This window comes from Anser anser (assembly GCF_964211835.1).
Source record: "Anser anser genome assembly, chromosome: 10".
In the NCBI taxonomy this organism is placed as follows: Eukaryota; Metazoa; Chordata; class Aves; order Anseriformes; family Anatidae; genus Anser; species Anser anser.
The window spans coordinates 12,161,190-12,182,550 of NC_139730.1; the positions used below are offsets into that span (position 1 = coordinate 12,161,190).

At 45.6% G+C, this 21,361-nt stretch overlaps 2 protein-coding genes across 5 annotated transcripts in view; both read left to right on the forward strand.

The window, feature by feature from the left end:
- ARIH1 (ariadne RBR E3 ubiquitin protein ligase 1) overlaps window positions 1-9,374 on the forward strand; it is a 55,739-nt gene extending 46,365 nt beyond the window's left edge. The window contains exons 10-14 of the mRNA XM_083850546.1: window positions 2,389-2,519; window positions 2,620-2,677; window positions 3,992-4,252; window positions 5,077-5,189; window positions 7,761-9,374. Coding sequence (XP_083706672.1) covers window positions 2,389-2,519; window positions 2,620-2,677; window positions 3,992-4,252; window positions 5,077-5,189; window positions 7,761-7,845 — 648 coding nt within the window. The 3' untranslated portion in view covers window positions 7,846-9,374. The remainder of the gene's footprint in view (window positions 1-2,388; window positions 2,520-2,619; window positions 2,678-3,991; window positions 4,253-5,076; window positions 5,190-7,760) is intronic.
- A 684-nt stretch (window positions 9,375-10,058) lies between these two features.
- Window positions 10,059-21,361, forward strand: part of BBS4 (Bardet-Biedl syndrome 4) — a 41,914-nt gene continuing 30,611 nt past the window's right edge. Inside the window, exons 1-2 of one of the 4 annotated variants that reach the window (XM_083850549.1) lie at window positions 10,059-10,156; window positions 11,875-11,926. In XM_083850549.1, the coding sequence (XP_083706675.1) occupies window positions 10,133-10,156; window positions 11,875-11,926 (76 nt within the window). In that variant the 5' untranslated portion in view covers window positions 10,059-10,132. Of the gene's footprint in view, window positions 10,157-10,316; window positions 10,496-11,874; window positions 11,927-21,361 lie in introns of those variants that run through there. The other 3 variants (XM_083850550.1, XM_083850551.1, XM_083850552.1) reach the window with 3 other exon arrangements.

Below are 21,361 nucleotides of genomic sequence, written 5' to 3' on the forward strand. Positions count from 1 at the left end.
GCCTCTGGGAGTCCCGGAGAGGACTAATCGGTTTCACCTGCATGGAAATATGAAAGGTGTTTCTATCTAGCCTCCTGTTCACAGGGCAGCTGCTGAGGTTTGTGGGGTTTTACATACACGCAGCCTTTTAGGACAGAATGGGGATTGTTCTCCTTGGCCAGGTTTGCCTGGGCTTTTGTTGCAAAGTGCAGCGTGTAAGCAAACACCGAATTGTTCGGAGTGGAACAATGTTAATGAGGTCACTTCTGCATCGTGGCATGATAGATAACGTGCAGAATAATCTACCGGTTTAGTAATTTGATTTGCTGGCTATTATGTTGTTGCATGGCCGTAATTCTCAATAAGAACTGCCTTCCATATCCTCCTTAATCTATAAATCTCCTCCACTCATTGCATTAGTGGCTTGAGTAGTTGCTGCTTTTTTTTCTTTCTGCTAGCATTCGCTGTTTCTTTCATACATCCTTCTCGTAGCTTTTCCGTAATTTTTAATAATGTTCAGCTTCTTCGCTTTCTCAAAACTTGCACAGCACACTGTGTAACCTCTTCCTTGCGCTTTGCTTAGCAGAGTGTAAAAGCATGACCAGGGTGGCGTTCCGTGTACTGCAAGGGCTGTGGTTAGGGTCTTCTTGTTCTGGTTTGCATAACAGTGCTGCCTGGGAGCTCCAAGCACCATCATGTTGAGACACTGAGGAGCTTGGTCGCATCTTCCAAGACCCAAGAGCAGAATTTCAGTGCTCCAAAGTGAGCGTAGCTGTGGGTGAGGACGGCCCCGCAGGCAGTGTGGATGTCCCCCGCTGTGCGTAGGCAGGCTGTTTGGGAGCTGTTTCTCTCTCACCCCAGTTGTGGGGTTGTCCTAAGCAGGAGCGATGGCTGCAGCTGTTTGGCTATAGCTGCGTCTTCCACCGAGGCACTTGAGTGTTGGCACCTGAGCAGATGAGACACGTGGCTGGGGGAAGCCATGCAGCTCTGCTACCACCATCTCCTCTTGGAAAACCATTCATTGCTGAGCACAGGTAGCTCAGAGCACTTCAATTGTGATGGCCAAAAACAAGTTTGGTTTCATGCTAGCATCTTCTCTTGTCTTTTTTTCCCCTTGGAACCTGCTCATCTAGTGAGAAAGGTTGCCTCTGACAGGTGGAGACCCTGATGGTCTTTGGCACCTCTCAGCTATAGTCTGTGTACCTAACTGTGCAAATTCTGCTCTTTTACAGCACAAACAGACCAACTTGCATGCAAATGTAGCTTACGTGGTAGTACTTGGGACATCTGGAGTGTGTGTATATGAATGTGTTGGGTTGTGTCCTGTATAGCTTCACAAATGCTGGTGTGGCTGTGTGATGAGCTGGGCTGATCCAGGCTAGATGTTTTTTCTCCAACTGTACTTGTTGCTTGGTTTTAACCTGAGGAGTTCCTCAGCTCAACTCTGGTATAGCCAGCATGAGAGAAGTGCCAGAGTGGCAGGAACAAGCGGCAGACGAGCTGGACTGGCTTCCTTCACCTGTAGATGCAGCTCAGTGTGGTTTTGCTACCTTAGCTTTGTGTACTCAGTAGGACACTACAGAAATCATCTTTTTTATATTCTGCATGAGATGAATGTTGTTTTGGAAAGTGGCCATATTCTGCTGATGTAAGAGAGTGATACTGGTGTTATTAAATATATATATATATATATATATATATAAAACTTCCCCAAAGATTTCCCTGTACAGTGCTGCTCTTTGATATCCTCATACTCGACAGAAGCCTTACACCTGAAAAGGAAGCCCCACATGGACTTCTGTAAGAAAAGCCTTCAGTGAGGTGTTACATGAAGAGGGAAAAAAGGAGCCTGACAGGAAGTGTGGAAATGCCCCAGGAGGAGCATTGTCTTTTTAGCTGACGGAGGCTTCTTTGAAGCACAATGGATTCTTGCTGCTAGTTTTCGGATACTTTTTGGACGACATTTTACAACTTGCAGGTGTCTCGGATTGATAGCAGCGTGATACCAGCTCACTGTTAGGCTTTTTTGAGGTTTGAGTGCTGCAGTGGACCAAACACTTGATGGTGAGGAAAGCCAGATGCCTTCCCCTGGGCAATTATGAACCATCCCTGCTACCACTGTAACTCTGGAGAAGGTCATGAAATTAGCCATCCCGTGTACCACTAGCAATGTATGATAGCAACAAAGGTGATATTTGTTGCTTTTTTTGGTCTGTCTAGCTGCTCTGAGTTTGGAATTATTTGGAGACTTAACTTTGAAGAGGACCTTGGTGATCAAAGGGAAAAAGTAAACCGCGTATCTCACCTGATGTGCAGTCTCTTACTGCCATGGGAACCCTTCCAATTTCCTAAGATTTTCAAGGGATGCCTTGCTTTCCCTGCTGACAGTGTTCTGTGTCCTGTCCACAGGAGTGCCCGAAATGCCACGTCACCATCGAGAAGGATGGGGGCTGCAACCACATGGTCTGTCGGAACCAGAACTGCAAAGCCGAGTTCTGCTGGGTGTGTCTGGGCCCCTGGGAGCCCCATGGATCTGCCTGGTGAGTTCAGAAGCGTGCCTGGTGGGAAGGCGAGGCAGCCACGAGGGAAACTGCATCGAGTTTTGAATTGAACTCTGTGGAATCGGTGTCCCCGTTACAGGTACAACTGCAATCGTTACAACGAGGATGATGCAAAGGCAGCAAGGGATGCACAGGAGGTGAGTCCATAACCTTTGGCGGTGAGGGAGATCACCAGCTCTGTGGCGTGCTTTTAGGCTTTCTGTAAACCAGCTGTGAGGAATTTCCTGGATTTGGGCATGAATCCAAAAGACAGTTATGTTCACCAGCAACTTTGGATTCTTGCCTTGCGCTGGGTGGGGAGAAGGTTCAAAATCACTTTAGTGCAGCGAAGAGAACATGTTAACTCAGTTGTTACCTGTCATGCTGCCTTGCCTGTTTTATAGCAGCTCTTGCATGAAGTCGTCATAATGCTGTGGATCTGAGACAGCAATCCTAACGCCCTTTGGAAAATGCTCTTCACTGCAAAGTTCTTAATGCTAATCCTGAGGTGTTTAAACACAGCAGACCTTTTGAATGTAAATAGAGTAGACTTCAGTTGTTCCAATACCTATACTTGGAGGCCTGACAGAAGTAGAAATTGGGAGTGAAGCTGTAGCTACCTTGAACTGCTTTGTGATATGGCTAGCAGAGCCAAAACCTCTTTTAATGGGGAGGGATTGCATGCTGTGTGCTGCAGCTTGCAGAAATCCATTTCCTGCATCTCTGTCAAAGTACCGTTACAGCCAAGAACCAAAGTATTTCCTGCAGCCCCTCCTCCTGCAGATAGGGATGACTTTGGCTGGCGTGTGCTACCTTTGTACATCCACTCTGCAAGTTTAACCATGCCCATGTTGTCCTTGTTTTCAGCTGATCTGTCAGTGAGAAGAAAATAAGATTAATGGCTGTGTATTGAGTCATCTTGGTTCTCTTGTACTACTTAGCACATCGCGTCTTTCCCCTGCTCTGTAATCGACATGCCTAGGCAACCTAAGGTTGCCCTCTTAACACAAGGACAATAATTGTTTAATTAGAATTCCTTATTAGCCAAAAAAGGAAAATCTGCTTCTGGCTGTTTGTCGTGACACTGGAAGCATTTAAGTCCTTGTAACTTGAGAGGGGAGGCTGAAATAATAATAATAATAAAAAAAAACACAAAACTTTAGGCTTCAGCAATGTGATTCCAATTACTTTCAAGGTTGGAAGTGAGGATGCTGCAGCTGTGCTAGGAAGTCCCCTGCATGACAGGGAGCTGCAGTGGGTCTGGCCTCTCCTCTGTGCACAATGTCAGGGTTAACAGTGCCGCACAAAGTGGCGCCATCTGAATCTGGCCAACGTGTGAGGAGAGGAAACACCTTTGGAAAGGAAGCTCATTCTCAGGGTCAGGAAGAGCCTTGTGAAGGGCTTACTTCTCTTGCAGCCATTACTTTGTTTTAACTATTTGTTCTCTTTTTCCCTAATGGGAATTAACACAGCGATCCAGAGCAGCCCTGCAGAGGTACCTATTCTACTGCAACCGCTATATGAACCACATGCAGAGCCTGCGCTTTGAGCACAAGCTCTATGCTCAGGTGAAGCAGAAAATGGAGGAGATGCAGCAGCACAACATGTCCTGGATCGAGGTGCAGTTCCTGAAGAAAGCAGTCGACGTCCTCTGCCAGTGTCGTGCCACACTCATGTACACTTACGTCTTTGCCTTCTACCTCAAAAAGAATAATCAGTCCATTATCTTTGAGGTAGGAGAAAACATGGTTGTCAGGAGTTCAGATCACAAAGATAAGTGGCATAGGGATGTAATGCTTGGAGAAGCTGTTGTCCCCAGTTGTACAGAAGTGAGTCTTTCTGAATATTGTTGTCTATAAGGTAGAGGCCCTGCTAGGCATTTTGTAGATCCTCTGCTGGGGGATGAAATATTGCTACTTGTTGCTGCAGTCTGAAACAACAAAAAAAAGGATTGAGGTTCTGGCTTGAACTGGCAAAAGAGTGCATTAAAGCTTAACGCTGGTGTTTTGCCTTTCCCTGGTGCTGACTTTTTTCCAAGGGCACTACCATTAAAAATGCTCTTGACAATCTACACAGTCTGTTTCACACGTGAAGCTGTATTAGCTATTTAAGGTTTACAGCAATCCTTCACTGGTCTACGTGCAGAATTTAAGCATAAGGTTTCTGGGCTGTGTGGTCAGGGTGCACAGAACTACTGAACAGTAGTCAAAGCTGTGTGTACCAGGAGTCAGTAGAGCTGTGCCAATGCTGTGGGGGGAAATAGACTTAGGGGCATAATGGGAGACCATTTGGCTTGTACCGTGCTGTAGTAGTAAGGAAAAGATTCCTTAGGCTTGCCAGAATATTGCAGATCGAGGAAGGAATAGGGCTTGCTGGTAGGTGTAACGGTTCTCTTCTGATCAAATAAAATTTCTACTTTTTCAGTCACGGTGCTCAGAGCAGGTTACTTGAGTGTTACATGGCTTATATCTCGCCCTGTTTTTTTTTATTTTGGTTGGATTGACAGAAAAAGATCTTTCCTTCCACCTAAAAATACATGTTTTTTTTGTCTTTGCAGAATAACCAAGCAGACTTAGAGAATGCTACAGAGGTGCTTTCTGGGTACCTTGAGCGAGATATCTCCCAAGATTCGCTGCAAGACATAAAGCAGAAAGTACAGGATAAGTACAGGTTTGTTTCTGAATAATCCTCGTATCTCAAAGCTGCTCTAGCACCTGTAATGCCATCCCCTGTGGTAGGTAGCGGCATCTGTATTTGCCAAGTTACTGTTTTCTTCAGAGTCATGTCCCTGGGAAGCTGTTTGCTGTTGGCCCTCTGCCATACATTGTGATCATCAGCCTGTCCCTGGGCATCTCAGAACAGCAGTGTCCTGTGCCAGAGCCTGAAATCGCTGGCGGTGAAGCCCTCGCACAGATGCTGGCAGTGTGTTTTTATGCCCCTGTTGGGACCAGCCCTCGGGGGAGGTGGCTCCTAGCTCTTCCTTGCATCTGCTCTGCTGAGCAGTAGCTAGAAGGTTCAAGCCCAGAACAGAAAAATCTTGTGACCAAAAGCAAAGGCTCTTCATGCACTGCACAGAAGGAGCACTGGGGAGTGGCCAGGACCCGCCAAAGAAGAACAAGGAGTGACTTTGTTGTTCCCAACCGATGACTTTGGCCCAGGTTGCGTTGCCATAAGAAAGCAGACAGCTGTTTTCATTGTCTTGCTTGTACAGTGTGTCCCCTGAGCAAAAAGTGGGTGCACAAAAGCTGTACTGAAGAAGGAGAGAGTAACCTGCTGAACCCTGAAAGAGAGCAGAAGTGGGGCCCAGGTGACAGAAATGCCAGTGCTTTTTATGGTCCCTGGGGAATCGCTTCTGCACAGTGGAAAAGTACCAAGCTGTAAATGTGGATGAGTCACAGGATTATGGCTTGCATTTTTTTGAGGCATTTTGCCAGAGTCGCTAAACTTGTGATGTCTAGGTTGGGGGCAAAAAAAAAAATGCCCAAGTAGGGTAAGCTTCAGTGATTAAGGGATGCTGGGGAGTGGAAGAAGCAGCCATTAACTCGCAGTGGGCCTGTGGCCAATTCTGCCAAAGGGTCTGGCAGCAGGGCTGGGACTGGACAAGGCTTTCAGACCTTCTCTTCAGTTAAGTTCTGTAAGTTAGCCTTTAAAATGGCTGCTAAGTTGGTATCTCAGCTCAAGCAGCGGTTTGCTTTGGTTCTGTGAAACTGGATGCTCTTCTAGGGATGGTTACAGCTATCCAGAAGAAATAAAAAAAATGTATAGCTTGAATTGCCTGACAACATATATCCTAAGTCTGCCTTCAGGTTTCTGGGAAAACAGTATGCATCTGTCAAGCCTGTGCAGGTCCCTAATTAACTAGTTCAGTCATGTCTTAATCATGTCCTGCGCAGTGCTCTTTGTGTACTGGTTACAGTGATGCAAGATTGAGACCAAGGATGTTATCAAGGTGGTCAGATGGGGTTTAAAGAACGGGGAAGCTGATTTCCTAGCTTGCAAAGGTATTTCTAGAAAACAGAGTTGACCCTCTCATCAACAACAAAATAACTGAAGTTGGGAAAGCAGTAACTGTGCATGTTCATTATTGCATGCTTTGTAAAAATCGGTGGGACTTTGTGTACGAAGACTTGTGTTGCAACAGCTGATGGCAAGGAGAAGAGCCAGAACAGTTTTATTCAGATAAATCTGTTGATCTGATCTGATACTGAATGCGAACAGTATTAGGGCATTAAACATGTCTGAGGTGAGGCTGCTACGATGTATTTCTTGCACTCCTGCCTGCGTGTTGGCATGTGCTATGCTTGGATAGCTTTCTGTTAGGGTCTCCTGCACTGTGCTGTGGGTCTCATCCTGTGCCTCTGCTGTGCAGCTCCTTTTAGTGAGCAGAGGGACATGCTCCACTGGAAGGGGATTAATCCAGAATTGCCTGCTGCTTATTTATAATTTGCTTTTGGAACCTGAATACTTTAAACATTTCTCTGCTTTTATCTTTTTAGTTGGCTAACGCACCTGAAATGAACATGGCATCTTTTGATATGTTCCTATGATATCCCTTTTCCTCACTATCATTGATCCTGGTAGGACTGTACCTAACTCTGGGATCAGCTTTATTTGCAGCTTTGTCAGTTTAAGTGTGTAGGTGGGAAGATGTTGCAGGGCATAGCGCCCCTCTGAGGCGCAGGAGCTGTGGGGTGAGACCTCTGCCCTCCATCAGGCCAGTGCCCTTTTTGTAGCCACCTCTCAATGCTCTACCACTTCGGTCTCTACAGGGATTTTGGAGGGGAATAAAACAGGGTCAGCATTCCGGGGTTTGTTTTGCCCAGCTAGCTCCTGGAATTGTCTATATACAGCTCAGTGAGCAGGCATCAGCGCACCTTTGAGGAGAGCTCCCTCCTGTTCCAGGTGTCACCGCTAACCCGTGCTCTGGCTTCTGCAAATTGCAGCCACCCCTTCTTCATTTTTCAGTTATCAACGCAGATTTCTCAGCTATAGGGGCTTTGGGGATATTTTTGCACGGGAAACTATACATTTGCATGGTTTTCCAGCCAGGGACCTGAAGTGAGTGACTGGCGTAGCTGAAGTCTTAATTAGTGCTGTTAACTAACTGGCTACAAATACAAAGCCCTTCTCAGGGGATCTCCCCTTTGGAAGCAAGGCTTAATGTAGGTTTGCATTACTCAATGCTTGGGACGAGCAGTGTCTCCTAACCTGTCTTTTCTGTGCTGTCCCCCTTTGCTGCAGATACTGCGAGAGTCGACGAAGGGTTTTGTTGCAGCACGTGCATGAAGGCTACGAGAAGGACCTGTGGGAGTACATTGAGGACTGAGACTGGCCCTGCATAAAACGAACTCTGAAACCTTTACCATCTAGAGTGCTCATGCGATAAAAATAAAAACACACACAAGGCACTACGCCTGTTACACCGCTGGTCTGTAGTACCGGGATTCTGTTTTGTTAACAGAAAATTTAAGTAAATTATATTGTAATAAAAAAGGTAGATAAACCATTGTACAACAGTATTCTAGGCGGCCAATAAGAGTGTGACAGACGCACTAAAAAAAAAACCCTCCAACTTTAACTTGTAACGTAGCTTCATTCTCCAAGCCGACTCCTTTTTCTTTTCTATCTTTCTTTTCCTGTGTGTAGTACAGATGAAATTTAAACCAATTTCTTGACACTGCTTTTCATGTCCAAACCAGCCATTTTGATGTACTTTGGTAAGGGGGGATGTCTCTCCCGCCCCCCTCCTCCTCTCTGCCACCCAAGTACACGGATGAATGTCGATTTGGCTCCTTGTAAAGGTGATTCTTGGGGAGGGGAGGAGGGGGGGTACACAGCAAGGAAAAAAAATTTGTATATGACTTTTAAAACAAAAAGAGGACAACACAGTATTTTTCAAAGTTGTATATAGCGCATATGCATGGACAAAGAGCAAGCGTGGCACGTGTTTGCATAATGTTTAATTACAAAAAAATATTTATTCTTTAAAAATCTTCAAGATTATGTCTATTTGCTGTGCATTTTCTTTCAGTTTGATTATTTTTTTTGTTTTGTTCTGTTTTCCCTGCGATGGGGTGGGGGAAGCGTGTGCTGGTGTAGTGACTTTTTTTGAAGGCTTTTACCAGAGAAGTTGGGTTTCTCCTCTTCCTGCAGTTCCTTTACATCCGTGGCCTCTGTGGTTTTGTGTGTACCTATTGCTGGCGACGGACCCGTCCCCTCACGCTCAGCTCCTGCCACTCGGTAACCCGGTGTGCACCGCATTAGTGACGAATGTACATTGTGGTTCAGGATGCTTTGCCTTTTTTTTTCTCTTATTTTTTTCTCTCCCTACATTGGTACTGCTTGACCTGCCCCAATCAGACTCAGCTGTTCCCATCCACGCACGCAGGACACGCGCTCTGAACCTGGAGGAAGTGTGTGTATGTGCGTGGTTAGAGTTTTTTTTATTTTCCTTAGTTCTGAGGCAGGAAAAGGAGGGGTATTTTGCACCACTTCTCAAAAGATTCTTCCAAGGTTTTGGCTGTGGATCTCCTCTCCCTCCCCCTTTCATCTGTCAAATGGAGCGTTCCTTGCTGTTAAGTTTCACTTACATTATAACGAGTCGTAACATTGAAAAGGAAAGATGATGGAATTGTCTTTGTGTTTGTTTTGGGCTCGATTACTGGGCATACTGTCCTGGCAAATATTTAACACTCCATCTAGTGCAGTAGAAATTGAAATCAGTGGGGGTATTTTTCAATTAAAAGGGGAAAGAACTAATGAGTTAGCTACTGAGTCCATTTTTATGATTTCTGTAACAAGAGCTATGTTAAAGTAAACAATTGGTGGTGGTTTTATTAAATTTACTCCTGTATAGGAATTCCTCCTGTGGTATTTTTCGCCAGGCTAGTGTCCTCTGAGCTTCTTCCCACTCTGCCAGCCTCGAGGGGGAAAAATGGCAAAGGGGCAGCTCCCAGGCAGGGCGGTGATGTGAAATGCAGTTCTCAGCTGCCCCCCCACTCACTATTTTATTTATTCCCTGTGGATGGCAATACCTACATGTCACAGGTTTCCTGCTGCGATTTCAGTGCTGGCGGGTGAGGGGTGGGATGATGCAGATCCGTCCCTGCCTACTACCATGGCAGTGGCTACTTCGGCTTCAACTATTCAAAATGCGTATTAAAATGCCTCTGTAAAATGCCTGCTCATGGAGCAGTGTGGTTTCAGCGCGGCTGGGCCTTTACCCTTGGTTTTTATTCAGCATTTCCCAAAACGTGTACCCAAGCCACGGGGCTTCTGCTCCTCAGGGGAAACCTCTGGTGTTGTTTGATCGTAATCACGATTACGAATCAGTCACGTCTTTTAAATACTTTTCAAAGCGGGGGGCGGGACGCGTCTGTAACAAACAGGGACCCTCTCCTGTGGGGGCTCTGGCGCTTATGGGCGCGGAGCTCCGGGCACGAGCCGGGCTCCCCTCAGGGGCCGCGGACTCCCCTCAGCCCCCGGGCGCGGGCCGGCTCCGTCCCCGCCGCCTTCCCGTCGGGCGCCGCGCGGCGCCGCCGCCATGGCGGGCCCGGCGCCGGAACTGGGCCGCGCGGTAACCCCGGCAACGGCGCCGTCCGCCCGCCGCCGCCATGGCGGAGCCGCAGGGCCGGCCGGTGAGGGGCCGCCGGGAGCGCGCGGGGCCGAGGGGCGGGCGGGGGAGCGGCCCGGGCTTAAAAACCCGCTGAATTTAAGGGGGTGGGGGCTGGAAGGACGCCGCGGGGCGCTTCTTGAGGCGATTCTAAGGGTTTTTAGGCGTTCCGTGTGGGAAACGTCGGGGGGATTGGCTTATTTCTCGCTCCCAGGAGGGTGGGGAGGTATTAAAAGGGCAGGAGGAAGGAGAAAAGGAGGTGATTTGTGGAGCCGGCCGGTGCCAACCCAGCCCAGCGTGTTTGGGGTGGCGGGAGGCGAAGAATTGGAGAAGCCACTCAGCAACAGTTGGGGGTGATGTGTAGGTAAAAAAAAAACACTGAAAATATATCAAAAAAGAAGTTCTCTGCACTCATTACTGCTGCTTGGGAAGAAGATCTTGGAGTTAGGTAGTTCTGTGAAAGGACCGACACCGCACTTCTCATTAACAATCAGAAAAGTGACTAAACATTAAAAATTAAGAAACAAAGCTGGTAGGAGCCAGAAAACTAGACCTAAAAATGTTCCCAAAGCACTGAAAGGAACGAGTAGGTAGGCTGAAACCGGAAAAAAAAATGTTAAGGTGGGACAAGTCTATAAAATCCTATAAGAAGAGGAACGAGGACTGTCTGAGGACTGTTCCCTGTGAGACCTGGAAGGCAAAAATGAAAATATTTCCCCTGGGTGATCCCGTGTAACTTCTGCGAGTGCTCAGTTTTGATGCAAAGTAAGAAAAAATCCCCAATGGGTTTGTTTTCCACGAGCTGCCTGCTTGGCCGCGAGCTGTGGGCAGTGTCTGTGGGGTGAGGTTTGCTGCCCTGCGTGGCATGGCGTCGCTGCACTCCCAGAGCGATTAGGGCTGGAGTCTGCCCTAGGTGTGCCTTTGGTTTTGCCCCTGTGTTCTGGAGCATGCACTTCTTTTCCCTAAAAGACTGCATCTTCCTGAAGAGTAATTAAACTTCTTCTCAAGAGAACATCAAGGATTGGTTAGCAGCCTGCAAGTGTGCGGAGAACGCACCTGCTGGGAAGAAGGCACTTGACTTTCTCTCCTCTTGCTCTGGGTGACTTCCACGTTGTCGTTTTCTCGACCGAGAAAAGGCAGAATGTTGAGTGTTTAATTAGGTCACCTTGGCCCTAAATAAATCCTTTAAAGATGACCCCAGAACGCTTTAAGATGCACTGTGAAACTTACCTTTCTCTGGAGTGAGCTCCTCTCAGGTGTGCTCTGAGCCTGCACAGCCTTGTGCCTCTCATATAGGTCAGTACAGAGGCTGTCTATGATTTTCCTTCACTTCTCAGAAACCACTTTGCTCTGATTAATTTTATAAACGTTTTTAACACACTTAACATTTTGCCCTGTGATCTCTAAGTAGCATCTTAAATGCTTGATTTTTTTTTTTTCAATGTGAACACGTACAACATAGATTGCTTTCTGGAATCCTAATCAATAGCAGTGAACCTACAAAAACTGAACGATCTGTAAAGCAAACAGGTTTATTTAATCTACATGGTGAGTGGAAATCTCAAACGAGCTATGGCTATGGAAGATTAGTGCTTGGCAGGGCAGAGTTTGTCTAGCAGCAGTGATGCTATTTTTGTGCACTCTTTTGGGGTTTGCCGGTTGTCCTTTCTGATTATTTTGTGGAATGTGCCTTCAAGAAACCTTGCGTGGTGTATTTAATACTTCTCTTTTCTGTCTTTTCAGGTTTCTACATTGCCAGTGGCTAGACAACCTCCAAAACCCCATCCTAAGAAAGGTTTGTTTTAAGATACGATTGTGTTTCTTGGCAGATTGATTTTAAGATTTCTTCATAGTGTGTGCAGCTGTCTAGTAAGAAAGAAATGTCTGCTGGGAAAAGACAAGGCTTTCTAGACTGCAAGCTGCTGAGTACAAGTACTTTTTTTGTAGGGTCTATGTCAGCACTAGCTCAGTGCTTTTGCTGGCTAACTGATTGTACCTACAGGCTGCATCTTATAATCTAACAGACTTTATTTTAGTGGTTACATACTTCTTGGCTTGCTAATGAGTTGATATTCATCTGCCTTCTTAAATAATATGACTTTTTTCTCCTTTTTGGTTGTGTGTATACTTGCATTCTTCAGAATAATGTTTTGCTTTAAAAATGGAAAACTAACATCATGTCTCGTTGATTTTTTCACATCACATTTTCCAAGTTTTGAAGTAAAAGCATGTGCAACTGGGATCAAACCAGTCAGGTTGTAACTGGTTTTAACTATAGGTTTATTTGTTTTTTCTTTGTTATATATCGAAAATAGGCATTAAGTCTCTGAGTTGTTCTGAAATCTTGGTTGAATCTGAACTGGATCAGTAGCATTATGAGTTATTGATTCGAAATATTTGACTAAATCCTGATACTTTGTAAAGGGTCTCATAAAGCCTGCAGCGCAGCGTGGTGGTGCAGCCGCTCCTTCCCCCTCTTCCCTCACTCTTGCAGTGTGACTTGCCCCAGTGCCCTCTGTGAGCGTTTCCTTCTCTGCAGTTCTCAGCTGTGCCCACGTTCCCCGTATGGATCTGTTCATTGTAGAGACCTTGTACCTGCGAGGTTTGGGTTCTCTGCATTTCCCTTACTCAAGCACCCCCAGGGCCCCATCAGCTCAGGTTATGATGAGGAGTGAACTCTGCGGTGTTGCCAGAACCCCAACATACTGACAGCGCGAGTCAGAAGCAGGCCGCCTTTTCCCTTGCTGTTTAGTTTGGGGACGCTCAGGTAGGGAGCACTGCAGTTTGGCCTTTTTCTACCCTGAATGTGTGGTGTTCCTGTCAGAGCATGCTTTGGGAGGAAATCTTCCATGTTTCTGTATCCCTCGTGATGGAGAGTGCCCCGGTGATAATGCTGGCATTAAAAAGGAGCTTGTTTGGCAACTGGGCATTGTGTTTTCTGCCTAAAGGTGAAGTTCTTTGTCTTGCATGTAGGCGCAGTGCTATAACTGGCCCTGGGAAGCTGGAAAAGCCTCTTTGCCTTTTTTTTGGGGGGAGGCCAGGCTAACCTCACCTAGCCCTGTATACACCTACTGTTGTTGGCTTACACGAGTGTGAGCCTCTGGTACGTTGCCCGGAGCTAAGAAGAGATTGCTACTGCTGCGGGCCCGTATGCAAGTAAAAATAAATCTAGAACTTTTATCTCCACCAGCAACTCTTTTGGGGCAGGGATGGCTGTCACTTCGCAACAATTAGTATGGCTTCCATGGAGGCACTGGTTGGTTGCTCTCCATCCAGTTCTATAAAGATTGTGACTGATTCCCTTATCCGCAGTAACCCCACCTTGTTCTGCCTTCTCATGCAAGCCACATCTACGATATTTGCCCTGACCCTGGGAGGCTGCGTCTTCTGCCTGTTTTTTCAGGACAGCATCCCCTTCAGCTCTCTAAGACAGCTGCAAAGGGATCAGGCTGATGGTGTTTGCCGAGAGATGGACTATCACTCCGCTGCTCTTTCCTGGAGGGCTGAGGTCTATTAAATCAACTCTGCATAATTCATGAGTGAACGGAATAGCTGAGCAAGAAAGATGGGGCCATCAACCTTACGAACAAGCTGCGGAGGTGTACTGGGTAGAAGCTGCCATGCCTCTGTCAGCTTGCTTGTTAAACTGTCAGTCGAGAGCCTTCCTGCTTTTAAGTGTGCACAATTTAATATTGATTGTTTGGGAGAGCGAACGGAGGCAGTTGTGACTTTCTTAATGGGACCGCTTTTGCGGATCCTGCCTGCCGTTTGATCAAGCGCTGCTTGCTCGCGGCTGCCGAGGAGGAGTTTTCTTTCCCACTCAGCAGTTTGCATTGACAGCCTCAAAACCGAGCCGGGCGCTTCTTTAAAAAGGGCCACCAACGCTCCTTTGGGTTTTCAGGCTGCACGGAAGAATTGGTCTGCATCCGTCACTGCCCAATGTTCCTTCTGCCTCCTTGATTTGGCATGGGTGTTTGCACAGCTGCCTGCCAGAGGGGAAAATTGTAAATGAAATCCAACTGTTGGTGCCCCTGGGTCTCCCTTGTACGACTCTTGAGTCAAAATGAGCTATCATGAAGACACAAATTCTAGCCTGTGACTTGTGTAATTATGTCTGTGTCTCAAGGTAAATTGGGGCACCTCCAGGACCTGGCTCACCACAGGTAGTTCTTAAATACTTTGGAAGCCTTTGCCATTTAATATTTGACTCTGTTGCCTTCAATACAGTGGGTAAAAGCTGATTTAAGCTGCCTGTTAATCTCTAGGAATGAGGGCAGCTGCAAGGTTTGTTATAGGAAGTGATATAACTGTCCTGTGTGAATATGATGCTGGGGATATGTAAGAGAGGAGTGGAAAAAATGAAAGTGATGTTGTGTATTCTTCTGGGGACTTTGGCAGGGAAGAGTAGCATCTCTTACCTGTGACAGATTTTTTTAAACAGGATTTTTTCTAGAATTTCTTAATGAAGTCTCTGTCCCGATGTAGTTTGGCTGAGGAGAGTTGTGGTAAACCTTAAGGAGCCAGGCAAATCTGCATCAGGTATGTTTGTATAGAAGAGCACTGCTAAAGTTATCTTAAACTGACATTTTTAAGCACTGAACAGTAACTTTCTATTGCAGCAATCTGTCTTTGTTATCTGTATTGTATTTTCAGGTGGGAGGCGAGAAGAGTCTTAGAATTAGTGCAAGCAGGTCGAAGAGATATGAGACTGTGTAATACAATAGCTTAGGCCCTTCTCCTACAGGTGGTTTGGTGTGGATGAAATTTGTGCCTGAACAGAGCGTGTATTATAATAACTAAATAATGTCGTTGCACGCAGATGTAGTAGACTATGACCGAGTCATCGCTGAATCCTACCTTAAGTCATCGCAGTGGCTGGGTTCAGCTTGCCCGTGTTTGTCCTGGGTAGATGTAAGACGTTAAATGGATGGTTCTGAAAATGTCATCTCAGATTTGCAAAAAGTAATTTGAATGAGAAGCTACAAACGTGAATTTGTTGCTCAGCCGGAAGGAACGCCGCGTTTTCAGTCTGAATTGTGCAGAAGAGAACACGTCGAGTGGTGTCGAACCGCACGGCTGGAGAGTCCAGTGACTTCCCCTCGCTGCTGCCTGCTTCTCCTCACAGGGATGCTCGACTGATCCTGTCCTGGGAGACGACTTAAAATGGAAACTTCGAACCAGTGTTTTTCACCCTGGCTGTTAAACAAGGATAACTGTGAGATAAGAGGCAGAAATTGCTCTTGAATTAGCAGCTGTCGGGACCAATGAGTCAGTCACGTGGCTGTGAAAGCCCGAGGGGTTTGGAGTGAAGAGAGCCCATCCTGCAGACAGGTCAGCCCAAAGGGAGAGCAGTGAGCATCCAACACGCGTGCAGAGGGTCTGCAGCAGGCTGTGGCGGTGCTGGGGAAAGGCACTGCAGCAATCGGGGTCAAAACCTCTGAACCTAGCAATCTAAATTAAAGGGGGTGGCGGAAGGCAAGCCCCTCCGAGTATCTTGTAGCTGCACTTGCTGACAACCATTATTCAGTAACTGACACGTTAGTAGCTAAAACCGTTCATTATTTTGTCCTTTACCCCCCGTGGGGAGAGCTGCTCTGAAAATCAATTCCCTTTGTTGCTACATCAAGATCCATAACTCTCCCTGTGTTGATATTTTCTCCCCAAGCAATTGGTGGTGGAATAAAGGAAGCTCTGTTCCTTGAAGCAATGTAGAGTTAATATCTGCCTGCTGAGATGGGGTTTTAATCTCCCTGCTGCATTTTAAATTAATCAGATATTTCCCAAAATGCTGTACTGGTTTTTGAACTCGACTGTCTCCCAGCTCTCCACTCTTTTTGCCACGCAGGCCAGTCAAGTCATTTTATGGTAACTGATAGTGCCGCAGCAGAGAAAGTCAACAATACAAGCTGGGAATAGAGCTTTTATGGAACTTGAATTTATTTCCCTTTGTCATGAAAAATATTATTTAGAAAGCAAGTTCTGGGCTCTCGTGTTAGTCTAATAACAGTTCAGAGGTTAATGGATTTGCATTTGGATTTCTACACAAATATTAGACCCAAGCTTTTGCTGAGATACAGTGATGGATTTTTAATAACAGGATAGAATCCTAAAAAAAACCTAACATATTAAATACACTGTAGCAAAGTAAAGTGGAGTACACTTGAGTTGCTGGAATAACGTGGGCCAGAAGCCCTTAAGACTGTGAAGAAGGCGATTCTGAATTGTTACCAACCCCGCTACGTGTACCCAAGGACGGGGCAGGTTGATTATATTCAAAGAGAAAATCTCCCACTTGAGAATTGCAAAAGGATTAGCAAGGATTAAGTGTTCTCCCCAGTCCGGGGCATTAGGATATTTTTTGGATCCATTGTAGGTATGATTTTTCTAATGTTTATAGCAAAGGAATTCTGCTTTGGATTAGCTGTGACCTTTGGCAAAGTGCTTCAACTTTGTTTTTTAACATTTATCAAAGAGAAGATTGGTCTAACATTCAGTGACAGCGTTTGGATGCTGCAGGTTTTCAGTTAACAAAACATTTGGAGACGTTAAGTGAAAAATATTATATAAAAGTAATATACTGCAGAGTACTACTTGACCTGTTTGAGTGCTGCTAAAGATAGTACTGAAGGGTGCAGGCAAGATGTATGAGCGTACCAGAAGGGAGAAATTTTGTGTTCCCTGTTCAGCTCTGCCCGCAGGGTGATTTAACACACTCATCGCTTCACATCAGAGCACTTCTGTAAAATCAGCCAGGTGTCTGGCTGTTTTCTGGCTGCTTCAAGGCTTGTGAGTCTTCGTCTGATTTCTTTTTTTTTTTTAATGTGGTTTCCACTTCTGTCTGGTATAATTACAGCTGAACTAGCCAAAATGGCTTGTAAGGCCAACGTGGGCCACCGAAGGGGAGGAAGCAAAGTTCCCTCGGGTTTTATAGCACTCTCCTTTCCAGAGACAAAGTAAGGTACTGACCCAAACAGTCGATGAGACAGGTTTAGCAGTGGTGAACACACAAGTGCTCAGTGTTGCTTTGTACGTAATAGCGAAGTTTGGTGTAGACTTGGCTATTACAGCCAAACTAGATAACAGAAGTGGGGAAGCATATAATGTGAGCAGATGTTTTAAAGCAGTGGCTTTGTCCTGTTCTTAAACTCTGCGGTAAGGAGGGTGTTCTTCTTTGTGGCTCAAAGCTTCTCAAAACTCTTTTCCCACACAGAAACCTGAGTTTTGGATAGGTGACAAAGCCCCAGTGTTCTGCATCTTACCGGAGTAGTTTCTTTTGGTTAATTGAATTTTGAAACATTCTCAAGTGCCGGGTATTATTCTTGTCTAGCTATTCTTGTCCCCGTCAATATTTAGCTCAAATACTGATCGTGCTGTCCTTTTCACGTAGGTCCTCATTCTTGAAGACAAGGATGTCGTCATTGGGCTCTAATAAAAAAACAGTTGCTGGTGCCAATTTGATGGGCAGTAAACTCACTTTATCTGGAACTGACTGTAGTTAGGAAGTGCTGGTGACGATCTCAAAATGTGACTGTTGCATTATAAATAACTTCCAGCTTATGCAGAAAAAGATAGGCGTCTTTTATGCTGTGTCCTGCAAATGCATCTCGCTTTCTCTCTAGGCGGCTCATGCAGATGAACCGATGGGCATCCCTCCTGCTCCTGCACGTATTTTAATGGCTCGAGCGCTCTGAGGAGCAGGAACTTTGTAATGCCCTGGTGAGTTGGTTCTGTGCGCTGCAGATCCGGTCATTTCTGAATTCCTGATAAATCAATATAAATCCATTCTTTGAGCCAGCTTCAAAGCTGCCTTTGAACTTGTAAGAGTGAAGCTGCCTGAGAAATCCAGATAAAAAATGACGCCCTTGAGTTAAATTAATTAGTACTTTTAAGTGTGTCAAAAAGAAAATATGTTAGTAGAAATGCTGGGGGGGGACTCAATGACACAAATGTGGTTCTTGGTTTCTGGACATACAAGTTTGGTTCCATTTGGCCATGTGCAAGCCAGGTTTTGTAGCCCATTTGAACCTAAAAACTTGCTGAAAGAAAATGATTTCTAATAATACAGATTGGTTGGTGATTGTTTTCTATGAAAAGCTAGTATTTTCATCTCTGATACGTGGGTAGCACTGCCACACGTGTTTTGTGCAGGATCTGATGCAGATGTTTTTAGTTCTGTAGAGTGCTGTTAAAAAAGGTGAGTTACCATTTTGGGTTAATTAAATTGTGTAATACGCTTCATCCTCTTTGCCTCAAAGCAACAACCGCGCACCATAAAGAACTGGAAACATTTAAGTTTGAATGTGCTAGTACAGCTCTGCCCTCTTGTGTGTGTACATTAATATCTGTGATAACACGGGGACTCGTTTTAGATCGAGTGTGGTAGGTGTGTTGTTCTGTCAAGGCTGGTGTCACCGTAAAATTTTAGTGCAGACTTTTAAATCAGACGTTTTATGGTTTCAGTTCTAGTTTTACATTTTTTGGCAGCTGTCAGCCTAATTTCATTTCCCCCCTGTAAAAATAAAAATTCATATCTGCTTCTTAAACCTATTGCAAACTTAATTAGACAATGAAAAGTGCCAGAAAGGTGCTAACTCTTGTAGCAAGCAAGTATAATCTGAGTGCCTTCTGCTGATTTGATAATTAAGAAATATCTAACCCTATATATATGGGGTGCAGTAGCCCAGCTTTAGGGGATCTAGCCGTACGATTGCAACATACTACTTTAGGATGACATTTAAGTTGGCGAATTTATTTTTTTGATCTTCCTTTAAAAGTTCTCGGTGCTAGGCAGTTTCTTTTGTATTTTAAAGTATTCAGTTTAGTTTGTCTGGTGTACTGCTTACAAATGAAATGGCATCTCCTGCTGTGAAATTAATAAAATATATACTAAAATAGCAACAAACAAATTTAGGAAGGGCGGGATTAATCTTTCTTAACTTAGATGGCTCTGATATCCAGCTCCAGGTCAGAGCAGATCACCTGTGCTCGTGTTTAGTAAGTGGAAAGCCCCATCCAATGCCACCCTTCTGATCTCTCCCAGCCACCTATCTCAGGGTGAGATGAATCTCTCCCCGAGGATGCGTATTCCTCTGCTTTACTGCAAAGACAGCCCAAGGCAAATAACTCAGCTGTCTTAATTTTGTGATGCCTAAGTTAAGGGAGGTGCATCCCACTCAAGAATGTCACAATTAACCTTGTCTGCGCAACATTAATCCAAGCCCCTGAGTCTTTCGTGACAAAATTACACGCTGGCTTTTGCCCAGCTCTCCAACATCACCCATTGCACAGGGATGAGGGCACTCACCAAAAAGGGAACAGCTCAGTGGGAGTGTTAAGTCAAAAATATCTCCCTTATTTAGGGTATAGCCAGATGTCTTGTTTATCCCAGCACAGACAAATTCCCTGGTGCTGCAAGGTCATAGTCAAAAGTAGGTACTGATGCGGGGTTCCCTGATGCTCGAGGGCTTGCTTTGTCGGAGTTACAAACTGTGTGTACGCTAACACCGTGGTAGACACGCATCGCTGCTGTGCATCGTGCTTGCTGGAGTCAGTGCTGGGAGGTACCAGGTCTCATGGGCAGCCAAAAATGAGGGATGGGCATGTGGTGGCTGCCTTGGGGAAGCTCTGGTAGGTGATTTATCCAGCATCAGAGTGAGGTTTCATGTCTCATATGCAGCATCTCAGTGTCTTAACAAAGAGACTCTTAGTTTCTTCCAGGTTCTGTCCCCTTTGCCCCATAAGGTTTAAGCTGTGTAACAGAAGTCCTGCAATTTAGTCACTGTATCGTTCATATTTTGCAGTAATTTCATTCAACACCCAACCTTGATTTATTTTTTTATTCATCCTAATAAGGATGAGGCAGGGCGCCTGGTGAAAATACCAGTGCTGTAGATGCGCTCATGTAACCGAAGGCATGACACCCGTGCAGTAGGGAAGAGCAAATCTTCGTTCTGGGACAGATGTCTGGCGTGGAAAACTTCATCCTGAGGCAGCACGTCAGGAAAAACTGCGGCATTCAGAAACAGGGTCTGATAGCAGGAAGCGCTGGACCATTTGCAAGACCAACTCTAAAATGTCCTTCTTTTGCAAGGGATGAAACGAGGGTAGGTTTTAGCTGTTACTCTTGGTTGAGTGGGAAGTTTCAGAGGCTGTCGGGACTGAATTGCCGCGCTATTCCTGCCTTAATTTTGTTTTGCTTTTAAATGGGAAAGCTTTTTCTTACAAAGGCCTTATAACAATTTTGGTTTCAATTTCTATGCAAAACACCTCACACCGTAGACAGAAAAAGCCTAAGCATAAGTATTTAAGCCAAAAGAAGGATTAGTTTGGAAATCCTGAAAGCACTGATCGCTACTGCGCTCCTGGTACTGGAATTAATGAGAAGCTGGTTAGGAGGGTTATTTTGGGAACGTCTGCAGCCAGCATTACTTCTTTTGTGGGGGAAATATCTTCCATCCCTCAGACCTCCTGTGCAGTTTTATTCTGGGGCGGCATACTCTGGCAAACAAACACCCAAAGGGAGCTCCCTCTCCCCATTGCCTACCAGGGTATCGAGCGCAGGGCATCAAGCAGGGTGAAAGCATTGAAATGGGGAAGATAACAGTGGGGGGCTCTGCCAGGGGCTTGAATCCTTGAATATCTCCAGCGTAGAGTTGAGAGCTGTGTCGAGTCAGCCTGTTTTTTTTCTAGATTAGCTTGTGTTTAAAAGCAAACATGGCAAAAGTTGTTTCAGACTTGTTTTTCTTCTGTTCAGCATGCGTGCTGCTGCTCAGCAGACAGCATCAATGCTCAGAATTGGCTTGTGCAGAGGAAACAGATGGTTGGTGTCTTTTTTGAGGCCAATAAACGAGAGTCTACTTTTTTAGTTTGCTTTTGAAGGTATGTGTGCATTACTAAGCTTCACCCCAAGGCTGCTTGCTCTTTTAGGTCTGAATCAAATGCTTCGTGTCGCAGTGCTCAGGGTAATGTATTCGTGCTTAGGGAAATATAATTCCCCACCTCTTGTCGAAAGGAGTCAGGATTGCAGAGCGGTATCTCGCCAGCCTCGTGCTGGTAGTGGAGGTTTCCCAGTAAGCAAACTGATTGTGCCACTGGGAGGTCTGGGGTGGTCGCAAGCATTGGTTCCTTTACTTCTGTAACCTTCTCACTTCACCTTTCAAAGGTTAAACTTGAGCAACTCATGCTGTGGAGGCATTTATATTGAATAATTTGTGCAGGTATTTGTTTTGCA